The sequence below is a fragment of the Babylonia areolata genome, chromosome 9, assembly GCF_041734735.1.
Source record: "Babylonia areolata isolate BAREFJ2019XMU chromosome 9, ASM4173473v1, whole genome shotgun sequence".
NCBI lineage: Eukaryota > Metazoa > Mollusca > Gastropoda > Neogastropoda > Buccinidae > Babylonia > Babylonia areolata.
In genome coordinates this window covers 9,915,622-9,938,809 of record NC_134884.1, presented here as the reverse complement: position 1 = coordinate 9,938,809, position 23,188 = coordinate 9,915,622, and the positions used below count along the sequence as shown (strand labels likewise).

The following is a 23,188-nucleotide window of genomic DNA, read 5'->3' as shown; positions in this document are numbered from 1 at the left end:
GACGTGGAAAGAGGGATGGATGTACTGCCAGGTTTGATTGTGTCAATTGTGATGAAAGACAGTTTTTGTTTAATTCCTATGATCATTGCTTCAGTTTTGTCCGCGTTCAGTTGTAACTTATTTTGAGTCATCCAGTGTTGAATGTCAAGGAAGCAGTTGGATGTTTCTTGCAAGAGCGACAACAATTTTTCAGTGGTATCACTCTTCTAGAGTTGAGTGTCATCAGCATAAGAATGATGACGTATTTTATGGCGGTTGATAATTTCAGCGAGAGGAGCAGTGTACAGTGTGAAGAGCACTGGGCCTAAAACAGATCCCTGTGGGACTCCATGTTCGATTTTAACGTGTTCAGATTGGAAATTATCAACAAAATACAGACTGGAATCGATCAGTGAGATAAGATTTGAACCAGTTTAGAACAGTGCCGTTGATACCAAATGTAAAATTAAGACGGGAAAGAAGGATTGAATGGTCTATCGTGTCAAAGGCGGCTGACAAGTCGAGAAGAGTGAGAAGGGAAATATTTCCTGAGTCGGACGCTTTTTAGTTTTGATAGTTTCAGGATTTGTTAGTGGTATCTTTGATTGTGTACTATTTACGTTTGTGTGCTAAATCTTGTGTGTCTGCGTTCGCGTGTACTTGTGTGGGGGTGAGGGTGGGGGTGTGGGGGGATGAAAGGTTTTCAGTGATGTTTGGTATCTTGTGTTCAATTTTTCCTTTTTCATATATACATATGTGTTCTATTTTATTTTCTAGATTAGGCGTAAATGCTCATAATAATAATAATAATAATAATAATTTTCTCTCTCTCTTTCCTTTGTCCTTCTTCTTTCTTTTCTTTGTGTGAGTATTGCTGGTTTCAGCGTGTCTCTTGTTTCTCCACGTGGTTTTTCTATCTTTCTTTTCTTTTTCTTTTTCTTTTGGTATTTCTTTGTTTCGGTCTTTTCTTTCTCTCTCTCTTTCTTTCTTTCTGCGAGTATGTTGCTAGTTTCAACTTCTCTCTTCTTGCTTGTTCAGGTGAATTTGTTTCGTTCCTTCTTTACTGTTGTTTCTTTCTTTGTTTCTTCTTTCCTTTTCTTTCTGCTAGGGTGTTTCTAGTTTTAGCATGTCTCTTCTTGTTTCTTCAGGTGATTTTTGTTTCTTTCTTTCTTTTCTGCTCTTTCTTTCTGTCCTTTCTTTCTGTCCTTTCTTTCTTTCTTTTCTGTCCTTTCTTTCTGTCCTTTCTTTCTTTCTGTCCTTTCTTTCTGTCTTTTCTTTCTTTTCTGCTCTTTCTTTCTGTCCTTTCTTTCTGTCCTTTCTTTCTTTCTGTCCTTTCTTTCTGTCTTTTCTTTCTTTTCTGCTCTTTCTTTCTGTCCTTTCTTTCTGTCCTTTCTTTCTTTCTGTCCTTTCTTTCTGTCCTTTCTTTCTGTCTTTTCTTTCTTTTCTGCTCTTTCTTTCTGTCCTTTCTTTCTGTCCTTTCTTTCTTTCTGTCCTTTCTTTCTGTCCTTTCTTTCTGTCCTTTCTTTCTTTCTGTCCTTTCTTTCTGTCCTTTCTTTCTGTCTTTTCTTTCTTTCTGTCCTTTCTTTCTGTCCTTTCTTTCTTTCTGTCCTTTCTTTCTGTCCTTTCTTTCTTTTCTGCTCTTTCTTTCTGTCCTTTCTTTCTTTCTGTCCTTTCTTTCTGTCTTTTCTTTCTTTTCTGCTCTTTCTTTCTGTCCTTTCTTTCTGTCCTTTCTTTCTTTCTGTCCTTTCTTTCTGTCCTTTCTTTCTGTCTTTTCTTTCTTTTCTGCTCTTTCTTTCTGTCCTTTCTTTCTTTCTGTCCTTTCTTTCTGTCCTTTCTTTCTGTCTTTTCTGCTCTTTCTTTCTGTCCTTTCTTTCTGTCCTTTCTTTCTGTCTTTTCTGCTCTTTCTTTCTGTCCTTTCTTTCTTTCTGTCCTTTCTTTCTGTCTTTTCTTTCTTTTCTGCTCTTTCTTTCTGTCCTTTCTTTCTGTCCTTTCTTTCTTTCTGTCCTTTCTTTCTTTTTTTTTCTTTCTTTTCGTTTTGTCTCTTCTCTCTTCCTTTCTTTTTTTCTTGCTTTGTTTGTGATTCCTTACATGCTTTGCTGGGGTTTTTTTGTTTCATTTTCTTTCCTGTCTGATTTTTATCATTTTCTTTCATTCTTTCTTTTATATTTTTTTTTCCCGGTGGTTTCTTTGTGTGTTTTTGCGGGGGTGGAGGGGTGTGGGGGGTGGGGGTTGGTTGTTTGTTTGTTGTTGTGTTGTTGTTGTTTGTTTTTTTTTTGGGGGGGGGGGGTTGTGTGTAGGGGGGGGGGGGTATTTTATTTTTCTTCTTCCTTGACGTATCAGTCAAGCGCTGTCCTTCCTCCATCCCTACCTTTTACTCTCCAAATTTCGTTATCCCAGGATCAACATGGGAAGCAATGTACAAGGAGCACATGCTTTTCTTTTGTAACGCATACCATTTCGATTTACGTAGCAGAAGTCAAGGTTGCGGTACTAGTCACCAGAGCTCCAGATAAAAGTTGACATTTTGTGGAGAAGCTAAAAGTCCCAGCGCTGTCAAAGCTGGATAGTGATTAATTGATGATGACAACACTTTTTGAGCACTGCATGTCGATTCACTTCTGTCCCGGGTCAGGGCCGCGAAGTAACAGTGAGAATGCCAGACATCCAAATTAAAGTTTTTGTTTTGTTTTGTTGTTGTCGTAGTTTTGTGTGCTATTTCTCAGACACACAGACAGACCCAGGTGCGGGAAATGTCACGTTTAACATTAAAACAGGAACTGATATACACGGGACTCGTTCGTCTGTCAACAGGTTAAGGTGACAGTGACAGTGATTATTAAAACTTTTTTCTTTCTTTTTTTTATGCATTCTGTCAGCAACGAATGAAGAGAGGACCCAAGGACTGGTTTCTACCACGTTAACCCTTCTGCTGCCAGTAGGGTGTCCAAAAGACACTGCCTTTTCCTATGTTCACATGACATTTCCGTGCTTACCCTTTCACAACAAACCGAGTGCTCACGTGTCAATAGCCTTTTTGTTCTTTTTTCTTTCTTTTTTTACGTGACATTACCCTTGGCGCACGTAAATGAACCCGCGGCAACAGAAAGTTTGTCCCTGGCAAAATTTTGTTGAAAGTCTACTTTGGTCATGAAACAAATACACTCACATGTGTACCCTTCTGTATCAGATTGTTCACAAGACACTGCCAAGCGTGTCCTTCTGTATATCAAATTATCCACAAGACATTGTCAAGTGCATCCTTTATATCAAATCGTTCACAAGACATTGGTATGTGTGTCCTTCCATATCAGATTGACTGTTCACAAAAAAAGACTGTTTCACACACACACACACACACACACACACACACACACACACACACACACACACACACACACACACACACACACACACACACACACACACACACACACACACACACACCAACTGGTGTGTGTAAGCACACCTTTTTTTTGCTATCTCCCACTGTCTCTTTCTCTGGCTCTCTCACTCTTTGAGCGAGTGAGTGTGAGTGTGTGTGTGTCTGTGTGTGTGTGTGTGCGCGCGCGCGCCTGCACTTTTCTAGACCCTCTCAAACAAGGACTAAAATGTCCAGCAAATTTTCGACACGATTTTCGATGATGACGACGACGACATCGTGATCGTAATCATAATGATCATCGTGATCACGGTATGATGATGATGACGACAATGATGACAATGTTGACATCGATGATGATAATAACAATGGTGATACAATAGATGATGATGATTATGACGACGACGACGATGATGATGACGATGATGCTCTTTGTCCAGACGAAGCCTACCTGCAGAAAACGAGTGAGCTGAGAGGGGGCCGGTTCGGAGGCAACTGCCTTGACCAGCCGTGTCATCACAACAGCACGTGCTCTGCTCGTGATGACGGCTCTGCCGTATGCGTCTGTCCTCTGCACTATACTGGTCAGACACTGGGAGCAACTTTTACCCTTTTCCGTCCAATTATTCTTCTATTTAGCGATGTATTATTTATTTATTTATTTAACTGTTTGCTTATCCATATATTTATCTATTTTTGTATGTTTGTTTAGTCGTTTCTTTTTATTGCTTTGTTGAGGTTGTTGTTGATACGGTTTGTTGGATTATTCTCCCAGAATTTTATATATGATCTGTTATATTTTCTTCCTTTCTTTTTTTTGGTTTGACGATTTTAGCATCACACTCCTGTCGTGTTTCCTTCAGAATTTTGACATAACATTTTGCCAGCAGTTTTCGAAAGACAGTAAACAGTGGTTTTTCACCCATCCAGATTTAGGGAGGATCACCACTGATTTGTAAGGAACGTCGGTTGGTCATATTGTTGTGTGGGGGTGAGGGTAGGAGAGAGTGGCGAGGTGAGGGAAGGGGAGGGGGAGGGGAGGTCACTACTATTGCCGAGGCTCATTCCGGGAATGTAACTCATGTCGTGTCAGCTAACAAGACACAATGGGCCCAAGGTTGCTGTCCTTGGTGGGTTTAACCTTGTGCTCCACCCCAGGACTTAGGTACGTTCGTGGCTCCACCCCATCCCCCGACCCACTCACCCTCACGCCCCTTGTTTCTGGGGTTTTTCTTTCTTCTTCTTCTTCTATTTTATCTTAATCCTTTAACTGCTGCTGACTAGTATATTCGTCAGTGAAGGGCTGTGACCCACTGGTCTAAAAATCCATGGATAGCTCATTGGCCAGGAAAGGTGAAGCCAACTGGACGCCATATTGTTTCTCGTATCCCGCCGTCAGTCCGTTGACAAGTAGTCTGCTAACTGGTGGTAGTTTCTGAACTGTAACCGTGTATCTTCGACGAAATCGTGTTATGCTTGCCTCCACGACATGCCAAATGTTGTGTCTTGATTGAAATCTGCCCGTGGTTTATCTACCAAAGTTATTACAGGAAAACAGTGCAGTGACACGTGGCGCAAACTTGCAGTGGAGACACACACAGGAATATCAGCTTAACTAACACCGCGAGCAAGTGAAAGCTTGCCGTGAAGCCATCTGAGCGCTCGGCTACAAATTTGAAGTCACCGCTTCGCGCTATACTGAACCGAAGAAGCAAAATGGCAGATTGAAAACTTGCTGCTGGCTTCAGTTAGCAAAGGGGCTCAAAGAAGGCCTGCGCTATCTATGTATTTTTAGCTCAATGGCTGTGACCTTAGTGAGACAGGACAGAGCTTATACAGGTCATGGTGTTATTGACCATTCTGTCATTTGGACTCCTTCCTCTTGGAACGTTTTGTTCAGCAAAGTCAGCAAACATGAACCATGGAAAAGTGCACAAAAAGTGCTAACTGCACTTCAGACTTCCCTGCATTTCTTTTCTCCGTGCAGTTCTCTTCATATACATGCACCACCATACGTGTGTCTTCGCACTCACACATTCATGTGCGTACGTGCGCACCCCCTTACCTCTCTCTCTCTCTCTCTCTCTCTCTCTCTCTCTCTCTCTCTCTCTCCCTCTTTGTATGTGTTTTTGTTTTGTTTTGTGAGTCTGATGACTCAGTTTTCAGAGCATTCTAACGACAACGACAAACTACCATCACAAAACAAAACTCTCTCTCTCTCTCTCTCTCTCTCTCTCTCTCTCTCTCTCTCTCTCCCTCTCTCTCTCTCTGTCTGTCTGTCTGTCTCTCTGGGTTTTTTTTTCTCTCTCTCTGACTTTCTGTCTGTCTGTCTGTCTTTCTGTCTGTCTTTCTCTCTCTCTCTCTCTCTGAATCACACACACACACACACACACACACACACACACACACACACACACACACACACACACACACACCATCACCACCACCACTACCACCACCACTACCACCACCACAGCCTTTTTTTTTTGTTCTGTTATTTCAGTATCCTTTAAATTAATCACCCCGCTAACCCCCAACCCCTCACCCCACCTCCCCAACATTCCTCCAGGTCTGTTCTGCCAGAACACCTGGTGCCAGGTCCCCAGCTGTCACGGGCGCGGAGCCTGCCAGCTGACGGACTCCCAGCCCGGGTACCGCTGCCTGTGCCACCCGGGGTACTTCGGGGCCCGGTGCCAGATGAACGGCAGCCAGTGCCGGAGACAGCTGTGCCACGGGGCGGGGGAGTGCGAGGGCAACAGCAGCCACGCGGAGTGTACGTGCGACGTACACAGGACAGACAGAACCGGTGAGTGTATCAGTGTCAGTATCAGTATCAGTAGCTCAAGGAGGCGTCACTGCGTTCGGACAATTCCATATACGCTACACCACATATGCTAAGCAGATGCCTGACCTGCTAGCAGCGTAACCCAACGCGCTTAGTCAGGCCTTGAGAAAAAAAAAGAAGGAAAAATAAAAACAGTAATGATAATAATAATAACAACATAATAATGATAAGAATAATAATAATAATAAATAAAGATGAAATTTTAATTTTTTTAAAGACAAATAGAAGAAAAACATATAATTTGAAAAATAATTTAAAAAATTATAAATCAAAATAATATTAAAAAGACAATAATGATAACGAGTGAACAAATTAGCAAATAAATGTATTTTAAGAAAGAATGTGAGTGTTGTATATCTCTTCTTCTTCTTTCGTGGGCTGCAACTCCCACATTGGGCTTTTACGTGTATGACCGTTTTTACCCCGCCAGGTAGGCAGCCATACTCCGTTTTCGGGGGTGTGCATGCTGGGTATGTTCTTGTTTCCATAACTCACCTTCTTCTTCTTCTGTGTTCGTGGGCTGCAACTCCCACGTTCACTCGTATGTATACGAGTGGGCTTTTACGTGTATGACCGTTTTTACCCCGCTGTGTAGGCAGCCATATTCGGGAGTGTGCATGCGGGGTATGTTTTTGTTTCCATAATCTACCGAACACTGACATAGCATGCACTTTACACACGTAAAAGAGTCCACGGCAGCGATGGGGTTAAGGATTGTCCCTGGCAAAATTCCGCGGGAAATTCCACTTTAATGGTAAAAAAATAATAATAAAAAAATAAAACACACACACACACACACACACACACACACACACACACACACACACACACACACACAGAGAGAGAGAGAGAGAGAGAGAGAGAGAGAGAGAGAGAGAGAGGAAATGTGGCGCTGCGTGTGGCAACGCGCTTTCCCCTGAGAAGAACAGCTTAAATTTCGTAGAGAAATCTGCGACACAGAGCAGTGCCCCTGCAGAACTGCCCGCTCCACCAAGCGCTCCGAGAGAAAACCTGGCCCGACCCAATCCCAGCGGCCCGGAAGCTCTACGGGGGACTGGAGGACCTGCGACGTACTGCCGCCTTCGTCGAGAAGAGTGGGGAATCCATCTGATAAATGACGAACGAGACAAAATAGAGATATCTTTTGTGGCAAAAGAATAATACAATACAGTACATTACAGTACAATACAATACAATACAATACAATACAATACAATAAAAGACTCGAGACGCAGATTCACACGCGCGTGTGTATCGTGTGTTTGTGCCTATCTGTCTGCCTGTCTCTATGTCTGTCTGTCTGTTTCAGTAAAAAAAAAAAATCATCTCACTTTCTTCATTCGATTGTGTGTGTGTGTGTGTGTATGTGTGCATGTGTGTGCGTCCGTGCGTGTGTGTGTTTGTGTGTGTGTGTGTGTGTGTGCGCGCGCGCAGGAGTATGTGTGTATGTGGGTATTTGTATTTGCATTTCTTTTTATCACAACAGATTTCTTTGTGTGAAATTCGGGCTGCTCTCCCCAGGCGGAGCGCGTCGCTACACTACAGCGCCACCCATTTTTTGGTTTGTTTGTTTTTGTATTTTTTCCTGCGTGCAGTTTTATTTGTTTTACCTGTCAAAGTGGATTTTTCTACATAATTTTGCCAGGAACAACCCTTTTGTTGCCGTGGGTTCTTTTACGTGCGCTAAGTGCACCTAAACCTCGGTTTATCGTCTCATCCGAATGACTGTATTGGAGAGAGACAGAGATGGAGAGACAGAGAAAGAGGCAAAGAGTTAGATCACTGAGGGAGGCGGCAGAATCAAACGCTAGGCGAAACGGGAAGAGACGATTCCGACCTGCACCTGACAAGTGAAATGGTAAATGGGTCTGGGGCAGTCACGTCATTAACACGGTCAGCTTTCATGACCGTGCATGTATGGACGCACGCGCGCACTTTGAATGTGGTGTGTGTGTGTGTGTGTGTGTGTGTGTGTGTGAGTGCATGCGTGTTTGTATGTGTTTGTGTGTGCACGCGCGCGCGCGTGTGTGTGTGTGTTAGTGTCTGTTGGTGTCTGTGTGTGAAGTGCGAGAGAACTGAGATTTGCATGTATGTGATAGTTTTGTCGTCACCGCGCTCAAATACCCTGGAGCTAAATGAATATACAATAAACAAATAATCAAACAGTTGAGAATTCTTAAAAAATGAATGAATAAGTAAATAGATAAATAAGTAGATAAATAATACGTCAAGTTGCAAAAAAAAAAAAATCACTATATTGCACCATCATTTGGGGCGTTCAAGCAAAACGTGTACACACAACACTCATGAGAGAAAAAAGGGAAAAAGAGAAGAAAAAAAAACCACTGAAATTTCAATCGCCTGTTTGCCACCCAGTAAATGGGGGAAAAAACAAAAACTGTTTAATGATACATCATTCCCATTGTCATTGTCAGACAGTCAGATCAGCCAGCCAGCCTTCTACCCATCCTTGAGGCAGATCTACTTCATCCTCTTCTTTTTCTTCGTCTTTTTTTTTCATTCCTACGCTGCAACCGAAACGTTACCCTCATGTAAATCGTGTGGAGTGGTGGCATCTTAGTAGCGCGTCCGCTTTGGAAGCGAGAGAATCTTATGCGCATGGGATCGAATCTCACATTGCCAGAAATCTCCACTCCTCCACCATACACCTTGAGTGGAAATCATTCGGATGAGACGTCAAAACAAAAAGTGTGTACTTTTTGTCAATGAACTTGAATGAGTGCAAGACTGATTTTCCAATACCATGAGGGCAACCACACTCTGTTTTCGGGCGTTGGGGTGTGCATCCTGGATACGTTTCTCTTATTTCTGTGCCCTACCGAATGCTGACAAGTATAACGGGATCTTTAACGTGTGTGTTTGTTCTTGTGCATGCGTATGAACACAAAAGGGTTTCAGACACTAGCAGAACATCTGTTGACTTGGGAGATGAGGAAAGTCTCTACCCTTTACCCTCCAGGCGCCTCGACTGGGATTGGAACCCGGGACCCTCAAATTGAAAGTCAAATTAATGCTTTAACCACTCGGCTGTTGTACAGATCCATTGGAACCGACAGTGCAGGCTGCCCGTCCAATTAGCAATAATTATGGGCCGTGGTTCTTTGCGTGTGCACAAAATCCGTCAAGTCTGTCCCGAGAACATGTCGGCTTTCGTTTTGTTGTAAGCTACCTGCTCTCTCTCTCTCTCTCTCTCTCTCTCTCTCTCCATAGTCTGTTATGTAGGTACTATCGAGGGCGGAATAGGCATTGGCAGATGTCATTGACGTGAAGTTGGTAGACATGGAAGTGGGAAACACTTGATAATTGTGGTGGTAAATAGTCTGCTGGCTCCTCCGTGATACGGAAGCAGTGAATGTGTGTGTGTGTGTGTGTGTGTGTGTGTGTGCCGATGTGTGCTGTCCAGTCCATCCACAACACGGCATTCAACACTCAACCTCCAGTGCAGTGAGGCAAAACCCGTGTTTCACTGTGACTGTCCCGTTGTTTAGTGCAGGAGATACTTTCCTTTCGTTGATGTATGTTGTGTTTTTGTTGTTCTTTTCTCCGGCTCGATCTTTCTGCATCATTTTTATGGCGCTGCCCTCACCCCGCTCATCCACACCAGCCTTGTTCTGTCGTGGTTTCAACGTTAACAGTCCACGGAGAACTATGTCAGGACACTCATCCAAGGAGACCCTGCATCGCTGCTGAGTTATTTCGATGGTGCTCAGTTATTCGTGTTCTGATTTTCAACGAAGTGTTTATATGTTATTGTATTGTATGATTTATTACTTTTTGTTACAACATATTTCACTGTGTGAAATTCGGGCTGCGCTCGAGGCACAAGTTTAGTGTCAGAGGACCATCAGAACTGAATTTTCTTCTCTTTTTTTTTCATGATAATAGATATTGATGATGTCGAAGATCCATTTTTATGTAAGACTCATATAACAGAGCTGTACACTGACCCTCCTTTCAGCATCATATATCACGGCATCAACCAGGCACAAACAACTGCGGTTCTTCTCGGGATTTTGTGGTTGACACCTTCAGGGAGATCTTGATGATGTGAATGACACCCGTATTGTTGTGCACCCAGTCCTCCCACCGGATCCCTATCAGCGGTGGTTGAGGACGACAATACTGAGGCCGGATTGCACACGAAGCGAACGTGGGAGATCTTTCTAACTGCCAGGTCTAGAAACAGAGAAAGAGCGGCGGCCGTGTGTGTCCGACAAAAACAAATAACTCTCATACTGGACACTCGCACTCATGCACACACACACACGCACACACAAACGGGCGCGCGCGCGAACTATAAAGTTACTGAAGAGACACACCTTACGGGATGCAGCGCAAGCCAGAGCAAGCAAAACTCAGACACATGTAAACACCCGTCCACTGCTGCTACACTATCCATCTTTGAATCAAACACACAAGAAAAGAACTGAGATTGAAATGGGGTTTTCGTTTGTTTGCGTGCGTTTGTCGCCTGGCGACTCGCTGTCTGAAATGAAGTTCTGGCGTTTGAGGAGAGATGTCTTCAGGACCTTGACCAGATGCTTCAATCCCACAAAGAGAGGAGGAGACGAGACCTATCATCTGCTATCGCCTGCCCACAGTGCCGCCTTATTTGTACGCCTGTCTGGTTTTGCGTTATCATCTCCAGTCATCTTCGTCTTCCATGGTGTTGTTTTCTGGTCAGTGTATATTTTGTTCTAACCCTGTCCTGTCTCTTTACCCATAGGCCCCTACTGTAACGTGACGGTCCACGATCAGACCATGTCCAAGACGATCGGCCAGCGCTTGCTGGGGGAGCCCATATGGATCGGCCTGATCGTCATCCTCAGCGTCCTCGTCTTCTTCGGCATCCTGTGTCTGGTGAGGCGCCGCTGTGCCAAGCGGTACGCGTGCTGCCAGCTGCAGTTCAAGCGGAAAGAGCCTGGTGGTGGGTTTCATGTGGGGTCCTGAATTTTGTGCTTTTTCGTTTCCTGTCAGTTCGCGTCTTCTTGTTTTCATGGACAGGGATTGTGTGTGTGTGTGTGTGTGTGTGTGTGTGTGCGTGTGTATTCTCTACACCAACGATATTGGTTTTGCAGAGATTATGCACATGGTTCCTGAACCTCTTTCGGCAGACTGTTGTGTGGTTTTGCTGCATTTCATTATAATGTATTGCGTTTTGTTTTGGTTTACCCAGAATCAAAAGTTTTATTTGTTTTTCCTTTCGAAGTGGATTTTTCTACAGAATTTTGCCAAGAACAACCCTTTTGTTGCTGTGGGTTCTTTTACGTGCGCTAAGGTCATGCTGCACACGGGACCTCGGTTTATAGTCTCATCCGAATGACTAGCGTCCATATCACCACTCAAGTCTAGTGGAGGGGGAGAAAATATCGGCGGCTGAGCCGTGATTCGAACCAGCGCGCTCAGATTCTCTCGCTTCCTAGGCGGACGCGTTACCTCCAGGCCATCACTCCACATATCAGTATCCATACCAAATCAAGGACCATCCCAACGCCCACTGTCCTGAGGCCCTCCTGGGCGAGAGAGTGGGGATATGACATGGGGAAGACACTCTCCACAATAATCAAAACTAGCCCGGATAGTCCTGGCAGCAGTTGCTTCCCCTGCTGTTCTGGTGATCGTTGTCACACTCGACAATCATGCTTGTCGTTCAGTCAGTTAATCAATCACGGTCGTTGGTAGGTTGTTTGTTGTTTGGTTTTTTGCTTGTTTTTTTGGGGGGCGCATATACTTATTTTCCTTTTCTCTATATTATCACTCTTCCATTCACTCACAGTTCTTTGTCAGCTCCTCAATAAATGGACAGTATCTTTGCATGCAAGAGTTTAGCATTAATTGAGTGTTTGCATTTTTTTTTAAATAGCTCCATTGTGTTTTTCTATTTGTTTTTTATCGGTTTGCCTGGCTGCCTGCCTGTACCCCTGGCCGTTGTGCAGAGCGGGGGGCCAGCGACACGCGGAGGGGAGGGAGGGACGCCGGAGCACACCCACTCACCACCTTCCACCTCCGACGCCAGCTGTTGAGACCCCCGTCCTCTGCCTCCACCACGCCCAGGGTCCCCCGGACCACCCCCATGATCTCCGTCACCAAGGTTGGCGTCTGCATTTTTGTGAGGGGGGTGGGGTGGGGGGCGGTGTTGGGAGGGGTGGAAAGGACTGGGGGCGGAGGGAAGGGGGGAGGAAGGGGGCGCGTAACCGTGTGTGAGTGTGTGTACGTGAGTGTGTGTAAATTTTATTTCACGACGGTAAATTGAACAAGCAACAACTGCATTTTTTCATAAAGTCATGAATGTATGTGTTTGTGTGTGTGTGTCTGCACCCGCGCGTGCGTGTGTGCATGCAAGGGAAGGAGTGTGTGTTGGGAGGGGCAGCAGCATCTCTAGAAAGTGTCCAATCCTTCCACCACTTTTCATTCAGGCCGACGACGACTCCTCGGCTCCGGCCCCGGCACCCCCGGCTTCCAGACGCGCCATGGAGGAGCTGAAGGCGGAGGTGGCGGCACGGTTCTTCGCTTCCTACAGGGAGGCAGAGAGGGCTCCCATCTCCACGCCCCTGCCCAAGGACTTCAGCAAGACCACGGACACCTTCCTGGCCCAGACCTCGGATGAGAGCACGGTGGGAGCCATTGTGGGGGGAACCCTGCTGCATGACCTGCACCAGCGGAAAAGCAGGGAGGATCTGTTGTCTAGGTTAGTTTGTTGGTGAGGATGATGATGAGGAGGAGGAGGGGGAGGATAATTGTAACAATGATGATGACAAGAATAAGAAGAACAAGAACAATACATATATAGAGAGAGTTTTCAAACTTCTCAAAGCGCTGCCTTATAGGACGTCAGTCAGAGGCAAAGCTCACAAAATACACACACATAAACGAGCATACCCATATAATTTATGCCCACATTGGCACACACACACACACACACACACACACACACACACACACACACACGGGGAGAAACGTGCATAGCCACACACACACACACACACACACACACACACACACACACACACACGTATGAGTATACGTATGTGTGTGTGCGAGTTCTTTCATATATCAGACGTAAGGTAACGTTCTTACACAGGCAGTGACATTTACAAAGGATCGCGGATAAAAGCGGTAAGAGAAAAGTCCACACCTAACTGAACACCATCATGTCTGCAGGTCCTCGCTGTCCCTGGGCCCCCCGAGGCGCCGCTCCAGCTCCACCTCCTCGCACGGCAACAGGGAGCGGATCCGGCGCTGCCACAGCATGGGGGGGGCCCTGACCCCCCGCCAAGAGTCGCACTCCGGGGGGGAGGGCGCAGCCACGTCCCCGCTCAAGTCTCTGTCGGTGGAGGAGAGGGACGCGCACTCCCTGTGCTCCGACAGGGACACGGTGTTCTCCCCTTCCCCTGCAGAGTTCCGCAGCCTGTCCGCCTCCCCCAGCATGCAGCGGAGGCTGGCGCAGAAGTTGGACTTTGAAGGGGTGCGGGTGTGTGTGGAGAAAGGGAGGGAGGGTGGAGGAGGAGGACCTCAGCACTTGTTCCCGGAGGTGATCGTCCACTCTGTTCACGGCGGCCAGGTGGACTGCACCAACAGTGACAGCTCCCACCTCACCTCCCTAGATCTGTCCCCCACCAAGCCGCCCTCTGCCATGGACACCGGTCACCTGCTGAGTGTCCGCAGTGACAGCGCCTTCGGGACGATGAATCACAGCCACTCGGAGAGGGAGCTGAGCAAACACGAGGAGGAGTGCACAGTGACCGAAGACCGGGTGCAGTCAGGGACCACTCTCAGGTATAAAGACGAAAGACCGCCGGTGTTTCACACGTCTGCCAGCAGACAGTCACTGGACGAACTTAAACCGTCCTCCAGGAGGAAGGAGCGCAGACAAAGGGAAGCAGAGGACAACCTTGGTGAGCTCTCTGCACACAGGAGGGGGCTACCTCGAGGAGAAGACGATCGACGCCAGCTGTTTCATCAAAACACTGTGGACAGCTACCTGAGGCACAAGTCCCGGTCCCCACGTACACACAAAGACAGTTACCTGAGGTCTCCGCGGGGACTGGGGCAGCGCAGCTGTACAAGTCCTGTGCAGTGTGAGGACTATGGGGACCGCTACGGAGAAGACCGTTACCATGCGCAAGACAAGAGGCGTGCTAGAACTGAAGGCAAGCTAAAACCTGAACACGAAAGAAACAAACAGTCTGCTGTTGAACACAGGTCGAGGTACAGTCATGACCAGGACCAGAGGACCCGGCCTGGTGACTCCCCCAAACACAGGGCCAAACACGGCAGCAAGCAGCAGTCGGCCAGGGACAGGCGCGGTGTCTTCAAGCGGAACGAAACCATCTCAGCGGCCGTCAGCTGGCAGTCGCGGAGAAGTCGCAGCAAGCGGCGAGGCGAGGCCCGGTCGCTGAGGAAGTGCTCCAGCGTGGACTTCCTGGACTCGGACCGCCGCCCCGCCCCCTCAAGGTCCCACAGTGACCACGTGCTGGACCACTGTCACTGTGAGGACTGTGTGGTCAGAGAGACTCTACCCGCCTCCTCCACCAGCTCCAGATACAGAGCGGAAAGTGACATGGGTTCTTCATCCTCTGGTCGTCATTACAAACAGCGGGGTGGTCGGGACAGGCCGAGGAAAGGGAGGAGGGACATGTACAGCAGGGAGGACAGCAGTGGAGCACGGCGGCTGACTCACGTCAGCGGACCCTTCAGTGCCAGAGGACAGGAGCTGAGGTCGCTGAAAACCTCCAGCTCTGACAACGAAAGATTTTTTGAAACGAGTTCCACCTTGGACAGAAGCAGTTCCTCCAGCTGGGATGACCCCGAACACAGACACCGCGGCATCGAGGCCCTGGGTTCCAGCACCAGCGACAAGGACATGGACGTGTCGCAGAGAGAACTGTTCATGAAGTTCTTCAGCCAAGAGGTGGACCTGGACGATAACCTGTCCCCAGAAGAACCCAGGTTTTTCTTAGGGCCCGAACCCGACTCGTTGGAAATCGTCACACACGTCGAACAACAACAGCACGACTTTGAAGACAGTGAACACCACCTGGAATCGCACACACAGAGTTTGGAACGTAACCCGTATTTGCCACATACCTCAGAGCCGAAGATCTTTCTGGCCACTTTGGAAGACGACAGAGAAACACTGGCCATCACATCGTCCTACCCTCAGCTACCTCACAGCCGCAAGAAGTCCAACATGCTGACGTCAACCTGCAGCGTCATCATGTACGATGACGACCTGCGGGCCCACAGCGGCACCAGGTCACTGTCCGTCTCCAACAACGTGTCCCCGAAACGGACGATTCCTCCCTCAGACCCCCCAAGGCCCCCCGCCACCGAAGACCTTCACTCCGTGGTCATCAAAGTGGAGAACTCGGCCACCCCCGCGGTGCCCCCTGACCAGGACTCCTCCTCGGCCAGCAGTGAAGTCATCCCTCCCCCGCACTCCGACCCCACCTCCCTCCTCTCTGTCACCGACACGGATTCCGCCGTGTCTTCGGCGGCCAGCCGTCAGACGTCCCCCTGCAGTGACGTGGTGTACACGTCATCGGGGTCCGGGGTGACGCAGTCTCAGGCCCCGCCCCGGGCCATGGACTCGGCCTACCAGACCAAGGAGTCCTCCATGGACATTTTCGACACTTCACGGGACTCTCGGCGTCGGAAAAGCTTGCCCACGTCCAGGTACGTTTGTGGACGCTGCGCGGTACATGCACGGTTGTTGTTGTTGTTGTTTGTGTATATACAGACGCGTGCGTACACTGAAATATTTATGCCTCCTCAAGCGCTTAAACACGCACGCTTCCGCTTAACACGCGCGAAAATAAGCAGACGCGTACGCACACTCCCGTTCAAGCACGCGTACACACACTCTTAACACATATACGCGCGCGCGCGCACAGGTAATTACATCTTGTTGAAATATTTCACATGCAGTTAGGCCCTATATTAACAAAATGTCTTGTGTCTTTCGGAGATGTGTGTATGTGTGTGTGTGTGTGTGTGTGTGTGTGGCTGTTGATGTGTTGTTTTTTTATTACAGTTGTGTTCATGCGCAGTGAAAGCCTTTAGTGGTTCTCAGTATCATCTCCTCCTCCTCCTCCTCCTCCTCCTCCTCCTCCTTCTTCTTCTTCTTATGCTAGTCACAATGTTGACGAAATTAGTTATCACCTGAATGCCAACATGAAATCTGTCGAAAACTGGTGTGATGCTAATGATATGGTCGTACACCCTGAAAAGACAGAATGCATGTTAATTTGTCCTCGTCAGAAAAGACAGAACATAAAAGAAGCACAACTTAACATAAAATATAAAGATAATACTATCAAACAAGTTACTAAGCATATGCTATTAGGCATTACTATTGATCAAAATCTTTCGTGGCAGGAACATATTCATTGCCTCATAAAACAAGTATCATCTAGTCTATTCCAATTATCACAGATCAAACACTTTCTTGATAATCATTCTAGACGTGTGTTTTACTTTGCCTATATCCAGTCTCGCCTCAGCTATTGCTCGATTATTTGGGGTAAATGTCCTCCTCTACATTAAAGCCACTTTGCTCTTTACAAAAACGTGCCATTAAGATGATTAACCATGTAAATACCACAGGTGGATCTGTGCACAATATGTACAAAGAACTTCAAATATTACCTGTTCATCTACTTATTAGATATAACACATTGATTCTTATGCATAAAATTGTTCATAACGCATGCCCACAATATTTAAAATCGTTATTTTGTTTCCAGTTCCAACGTAATTCAGATAGAGCTATTGTCCCAAAGCCTAAAATTGATTTATTTAAGATGAGTCTCTCATTTAATGGAAGCATCGAATGGAACATGCTTCCAAAGACATGTCGTCAAATTCCAGCCATATCTCTCTTTAAAACTAAGATAAGAATATTTCTATTCGATACATTTGATTAACCTACTCGCGGTCTTTTGCAAATGCTTGCTTGTACTCAGTCCACTAGCTGCCATGCCATGATGAATGAAAAATTGAATGTATGTGTATGTGTGAACAGTAAGTGCGTGTGTGTGTTTGTGTGTGTTTGAGTGTGTGGGCGTGAATGTGTACGTATGTCTTTGTTGCTTGTTTTATAATTTTGTGTGTGTGTGTGTGTGTGTGTGTGTGTGTGTGTGCGTGTGTGTGTGTGTGTGTGTGTGTGTGTGTGTAAGTACCTATGTACATGTAATGTACCAATTGTTCCAGTTTTTCATCGCTTTGTTACCTTTAATAGACTATTCAAGTTCCTATTCTTATTCGTCGTTCTTATTATTTTATTTTATTTCAGTTTATTTCTTTATTTTTATGTTTTGTGTCGTTCGTTCTTTATTTTTTATGTCGTTAAATGGGCGGAATTGTAAAAAGGCCTTTACTGTGCCTAATTCTTTACCCATTAAAGATTCAATCAATCAATCAATCTTCTTCTTCTTCTTCTTTTCCTTCTTCTTCTTCTTCTCCTCCTCCTCCTCCTCCTCCTTCTCCATCTCCTTCTCCTTCTTCTTCTTCTTCTCCGCCTCCTCCTCCTCCTTCTTCTCCTCCTCCTCCTTCTTCTTTTTCTTCTTCTTCTACTACTTCCTCTCCTCCTCCTCCTTCTGCTCCTTCTTCTTCTTTCCTTTTTTTTGGCCTTTTTTTCTTTTTTTCCTCCCCTTCTCCCTTTTCTTTACATCAATACTCATCCATTCACTCGCAGTTCTTTGTCTGTTTGCTTCTCTATTAATGGACAGTATACGTGCATGCATGGTGTTAGTGTTCATTGAATGTTTGCTTCTTTTTTTTTATTCTAGTGAATTTTTTGTTGGTTTGCCTGTCTGTCTCTTTTATTCGTCTCTCATTCGTCTCTGTATCACCAGAGATGACCGCAAGGTGACCCAGAGGTTGCAGCAGGCTGCAGTGAAGCTGTACATCCTTCAACAACGGGTCCGTAAGGGCCACCTCAGCAGGGACAGCGCCGTCAACACCATCTCCGAGGACGAGACTGGCCCGGACGGCGAGGACCTGCCCCTCACGCACGGGTCCGTGAGGGTTTTGAACTGTGCTGTGTATGTATATATTAAAAAAATGTCTATAAATAATGCAGGTTAAAAGAAAATACTCACTTTTTTTAAAGACTCCAGTCTTTGCCTTCTTGTTGAAAATTTGTTGTTTTTTTTTACAACTTAGAGCGGTGGGTTTATTTTAATAGACATTATAGTATTTCTACATTTGTTAGTTTTAATAGACTTGGCAGTAATCATTTATTTCATTGCCATATATTGTATGATAGTGCAGGAGTAGTAGTAGTACTACTACTACTATTATTGCTTATTATTATTATCATTATCATCATCATCGACGTCATCATCATCACCACCACCACCATCGAGGGGTACAACAGCCGAGTGGTTAAAGCATTGGACTTTCATTCTGAGGGCTCGAACCCTGGTCACGGCGCCTGGTGGGTCAACGGTGAAGATTTTTCCGATCACCCCAGGTCAACAGATTTGCAGACCTGCTAGTGCCTGAATACCCTTCGTGTGTATGCGCACACCAACACACATACACACGCGCGCGCGCGCACACACACACACACACACACACACACACATAAACAAACACACACACAAACACACACACACACACACACTTACACCCACCCACCCACCTACACCTACCTACACACACACACACACACACACACACACACACACACACACTGACCCCTGCAGTCTCTCTGTGTGGTTCCAGACTCCCCTCCAGGCACCGCAGACAGATGACCCTCCCCGAGGGGCGGGGCTGGGCGGAAAAGGGAGGGGAGGAGCGAGGCATTCGGGAGGAGGAGGAGCACGAGAGCGACCTTGACCTTCCCGCAGGATTGAATCCGACCCCGGAAATCCTGCCTGCCACGGTGGAGAACATCCTTGAAGAACCTGTGGAGTGTCGAGGGGAGTACGAGGCGTGAGGCACACACAGAGCACCGCTCTGCAGACTGCGTTGGTTGAAGGTCTTCCTTCCTTCCTTCCTTCCTTCCTTCCTTCACAGGGGCTGCAAGAGAGTGGGGGGGTGCCTCTGTAACTTGGGAAAGACACTCTCTCCCCATGTTCACAGTTCTGGTCCAGGCATTCAGGACGGCAGTTGCCTCCTCTGCTGTTCCGAAGGTTAAAATCGGAAGAAAGAAAACTCATTTTTCATAACCCTGGTTTTAATGACATAAAAAAAGAAAAAAACCAACAATCGACCGGGTAATAGCACTGTGAATAGTGTGGCAGTGTATCGTCAGGGAGGCAGTGTGATCGCTGCTTCACGGTGATTTCTTAACGCTGAAAAATGTCATCGAAGACTTGTTGTTGGTTGTGAAAGTCGCCGTATTCTGTCAGAACGTTCGATCTTGGATACTGTGCTCAGATGTCGGTGTGACCAGAGCTTGGAAGAAGACAGAACCTTGGAAGACAGTGTCGTCACGGCTGTGTGACCAGTTATTTCCCTTGTGCCGGAATCTGGTCTGGTTCTGTCTTTTCGTGTCGGAAACGTTGTTGTAAAAGGTGTTCTTTAATTATGCAAGTAGCAAGAGAAGGGATGAAGGGGGGAACACTCCACGAATACTGTGATGGTTATAACGAAAATTGTGAATGGAGGTGGGGTGGGAGTTACTGTTTCGTGGAATCAGAGGCTAGTTTCAGAGTTCACAGTTAGATCAGAACCTCTGTGTGTGAGTAGTATTTTGGAATTAATGTTTCAATCTACACCATAACAAGCACAGCAGATGACCACAGATACAGCTGATGCAAGCCGAAAGTGTTCCTGTTTACGAACAGAAATAAACGGTGGTGAATCAGGACTTGAAATCTTGTTTACTGTAATGTGTTGCCTTTAATTACCAGAAAAAAATGACAATGCATTTCAGAGCATTAACGATAGCTTTTACTATGCTACGGAATACATAGAACACAGTAGTCCTAAAAAAACACACCTGAGACTGGAGTCTTTGCAGATAGTATTATTGCCTTTTATACATGATAACTATGGTGAATCATTAAACACAGGAAAGTTGCATGTTGGTACTGTTGCGTTTTATGTGAACAAATATTATGATAAAAATTATGTTGAAGAGCGTTGGTGTTGCAGATGGTATCATTGCCTTTTGTGTCAGAATAATGGTGACTGCTCGAATGGAGTGAAATGTTTGAAAACGGTCGGGTGTTGTCTTTCATGTCCAGATCACGGTGATACATTTGGAAATGAAGACGTTGCCTTTTTATCTGGTAACAGAGACACGAGAATTACCCTGATCAGAAGATTAGGAATGTTGTTGTTGTTGTTGCTGTTCCTGTTAACCTGAACAATTTATTCATGTGATTGACACCAAGGGTGGTTGTTGTTTTTTTCCCCCATTCTAGCCCCCGAGTTACTGAAACTGTCATTTAATAATATCGAGACCACCAGTGAGGTGGCTATTGTTGTTAACGGTGATAGTTACCCCTCTGTTGTTGTTTTTTACCACCGAGTTGCCTGGCAGCTCTTGCCTTTGTCATTATATTTTATTCAAAAAAATTATCTCTGATAATCCTTGTTGCTCCGTTTATGCATAGACCAATTATGATGTTTCTGTTGTTTTACTTTAAAGGGCATCAGAGAAATCTGCATTCGAATGAATCAGTATGTGATAATATTTTATACCACCGGTAAAGACTTTCGTTATGTTTTTGGTTGTCGATTTTTTTTATTTGGTTGTTGTTGTTGTTGTTGTTGTTGTTTTTGCTCGCGTGCGTGTGTGTGTGTGTGTGTGTGTGTGTGTTTACGTTCACGTGTGTACATGTGAGAACAAGAAATTATGTGCCTGTGTGTGTGTGTACGTGTAGCGACAAGGCATTGGTAGCAGTCTTCATTTTTACGTCTTTCCACTTGAAGTGATATTAGACGGGGGAAAAGGCGGGCAGGGGAAGAAGGGATGTGTGCGATAATATATGTGTGTTATAATGTGCATACCTGTATAGGAGAATTTGTGTATGTGTGCGTCCGTATACGCGCGTTTTTTTTTCCATAATTTTTATGTGTGAGTGTGTGTGTGTAGTTCCAGTGATGGTGCCACACTCTGTTTCAAAAGGAAAATTGTCATACAAATACACCATCCTAATCCCAAATTCTGTTGTCGCCTAAAGGGGTGGTCCGCAGGTCGCCAAGTATCACATCTGTACCGAAAAAAAAAAAACTGTTTCGACGACTGATTAAACCATCGTAATGACATGAAAAGAATAAAAATTTGCAGAACTTCTGAGACAGCGACGATGGCCAACACGATAGGAAAATAAAGCATAAGTGTTATGTTTTACTGCCGTACACGGTACAAGTCATACCGTTCACATTGTTAAAACTGTCTCACTTTGTGCTCTTTCTGAACAGTAGGTATATCTTGGAGCAACTTCTTGGAAGATTCGGCGCTGAAACTACTGACAGGCCACAAAACCTAATCAAATAAAGCTCTGTTGTTGCTCTCTCTCTCTCTCTCTCTCTCTCTCTCTCTCTCTCTCTCGTATGTGTGTGTGTGTGTTGGAGAGAGAGAGAGATGTGTATTTGCGATCAGGTGTGTCATCAGAAGCTTGGCAATAATAATCTGACCAACATACAGATGTTCAACAGAAATCGACAGCTTATGCGGACTTACAATTAACGTTGCCATTCTTCAACGCTCTTTCCCTGTCACACGCAGCATTGAACTGCAAGCGAGATCAGAATTTTAAACTGTTTACTCACAAATTCCAGAACTTTCAGTCAAAGAAGTCATACCCGTGATTTGGTACCATTCAAAGAACCTTGTCTCAGTGCGTGCTTTGCACTGGCTACAATTTGCAGTTTGTGTTCAAGCGATTGGCGTATCATACAGTGCGCAGTTAGTCTGCTTATCATGCATAGTGAATAGGAAGTGTTACACACTGTGATTTCATTGAGCACGAATTAGTCTGCACTGTTGACAACTGAATGCGCAAAGTGTACAGAATGGCTCCGACATTATTAGTTCAACATAACTAGTATTCATAATTACTTTAGATTAGTTTTGCAGCCAAACTGCGCGTCTCCGCAAATAAGCCCGCACTGGACATGAATCTTGATATATTATATCAGTATTCATAAAATACGTCTTTTGTCGGCACTGGGTATACAAATATGTATATAACGGTACAATAGTTAGTTCCCTGATATACAGCGAATAAAACATCAATTAATTTCAGATTTGATTGTTGCTTTCTTTTTCCAGATATAGGCCTACATTTCAAAACAGGTCTAAAGGCGTTTTCACGATTAAATCTTTGACGGATGGTTATGCACTGTTATGTGTGTCTGTGTCTGTGTCTGTGTGTGTACGTGCCGCGTCACGGTACATGTGCGTTGGTGTATGTTCTTGTGTGACTGAGAATTGATGCGCAAGCCCGATTTGGTGTTAACTTCTGTGGCGTTTCACAGGAATTGATATTTCAAAACAAAATCATAAATTTACAGACATCACATGAAACCCAATCAAACTCAAGATAGTCAATATATAACGACTCAAACTGGTGTGTTATTTTTCATGTGATTAGTATTTCCACATAACAGTAAATGTTTCCGAGGAGGCCCAATGTTTCCATATTCCACGTGTACATGAGATGTGATGGGCAATCGATTAACTTCGTGTGAGAGAGACACAGGGAGAGATCCAGGATGGCGGGGGAGAGGGAGAGAGAGAGCGAATGAGTATGAAACTGATACAGTTATATCATGTTTTCACTCCACTGATATTTTATGTCGCCACGGAGAGGACGGAAAACTATCAGAAGAAATGTACATGTTTCTCTCCTATTTTTGTGTATCCAACGCAGACAAAACACGATGTTGTTGCTGCTGCTGTTGTTGTTTCTTGAATATTGAGATGTTTGTCCTGTCCCGACTACCTGATTTAAGGAAAATATCAAGATAACATATTTTTTAATGAGGCTTGTCAGGGTTGA

At 45.5% G+C, this 23,188-nt stretch overlaps 1 protein-coding gene across 1 annotated transcript in view; it reads left to right on the top strand.

Moving 5' to 3' along the window:
* The window catches only part of LOC143285946 (uncharacterized), a 124,886-nt gene extending 103,111 nt beyond the window's left edge, over positions 1-21,775 (top strand). The window contains exons 20-26 of the mRNA XM_076593397.1: positions 5,942-6,131; positions 10,951-11,151; positions 12,161-12,315; positions 12,641-12,912; positions 13,386-15,899; positions 18,080-18,268; positions 18,954-21,775. Coding sequence (XP_076449512.1) covers positions 5,942-6,131; positions 10,951-11,151; positions 12,161-12,315; positions 12,641-12,912; positions 13,386-15,899; positions 18,080-18,268; positions 18,954-19,167 — 3,735 coding nt within the window. The 3' untranslated portion in view covers positions 19,168-21,775. The remainder of the gene's footprint in view (positions 1-5,941; positions 6,132-10,950; positions 11,152-12,160; positions 12,316-12,640; positions 12,913-13,385; positions 15,900-18,079; positions 18,269-18,953) is intronic.
* The last annotated feature ends 1,413 nt before the right edge of the window (positions 21,776-23,188 follow it).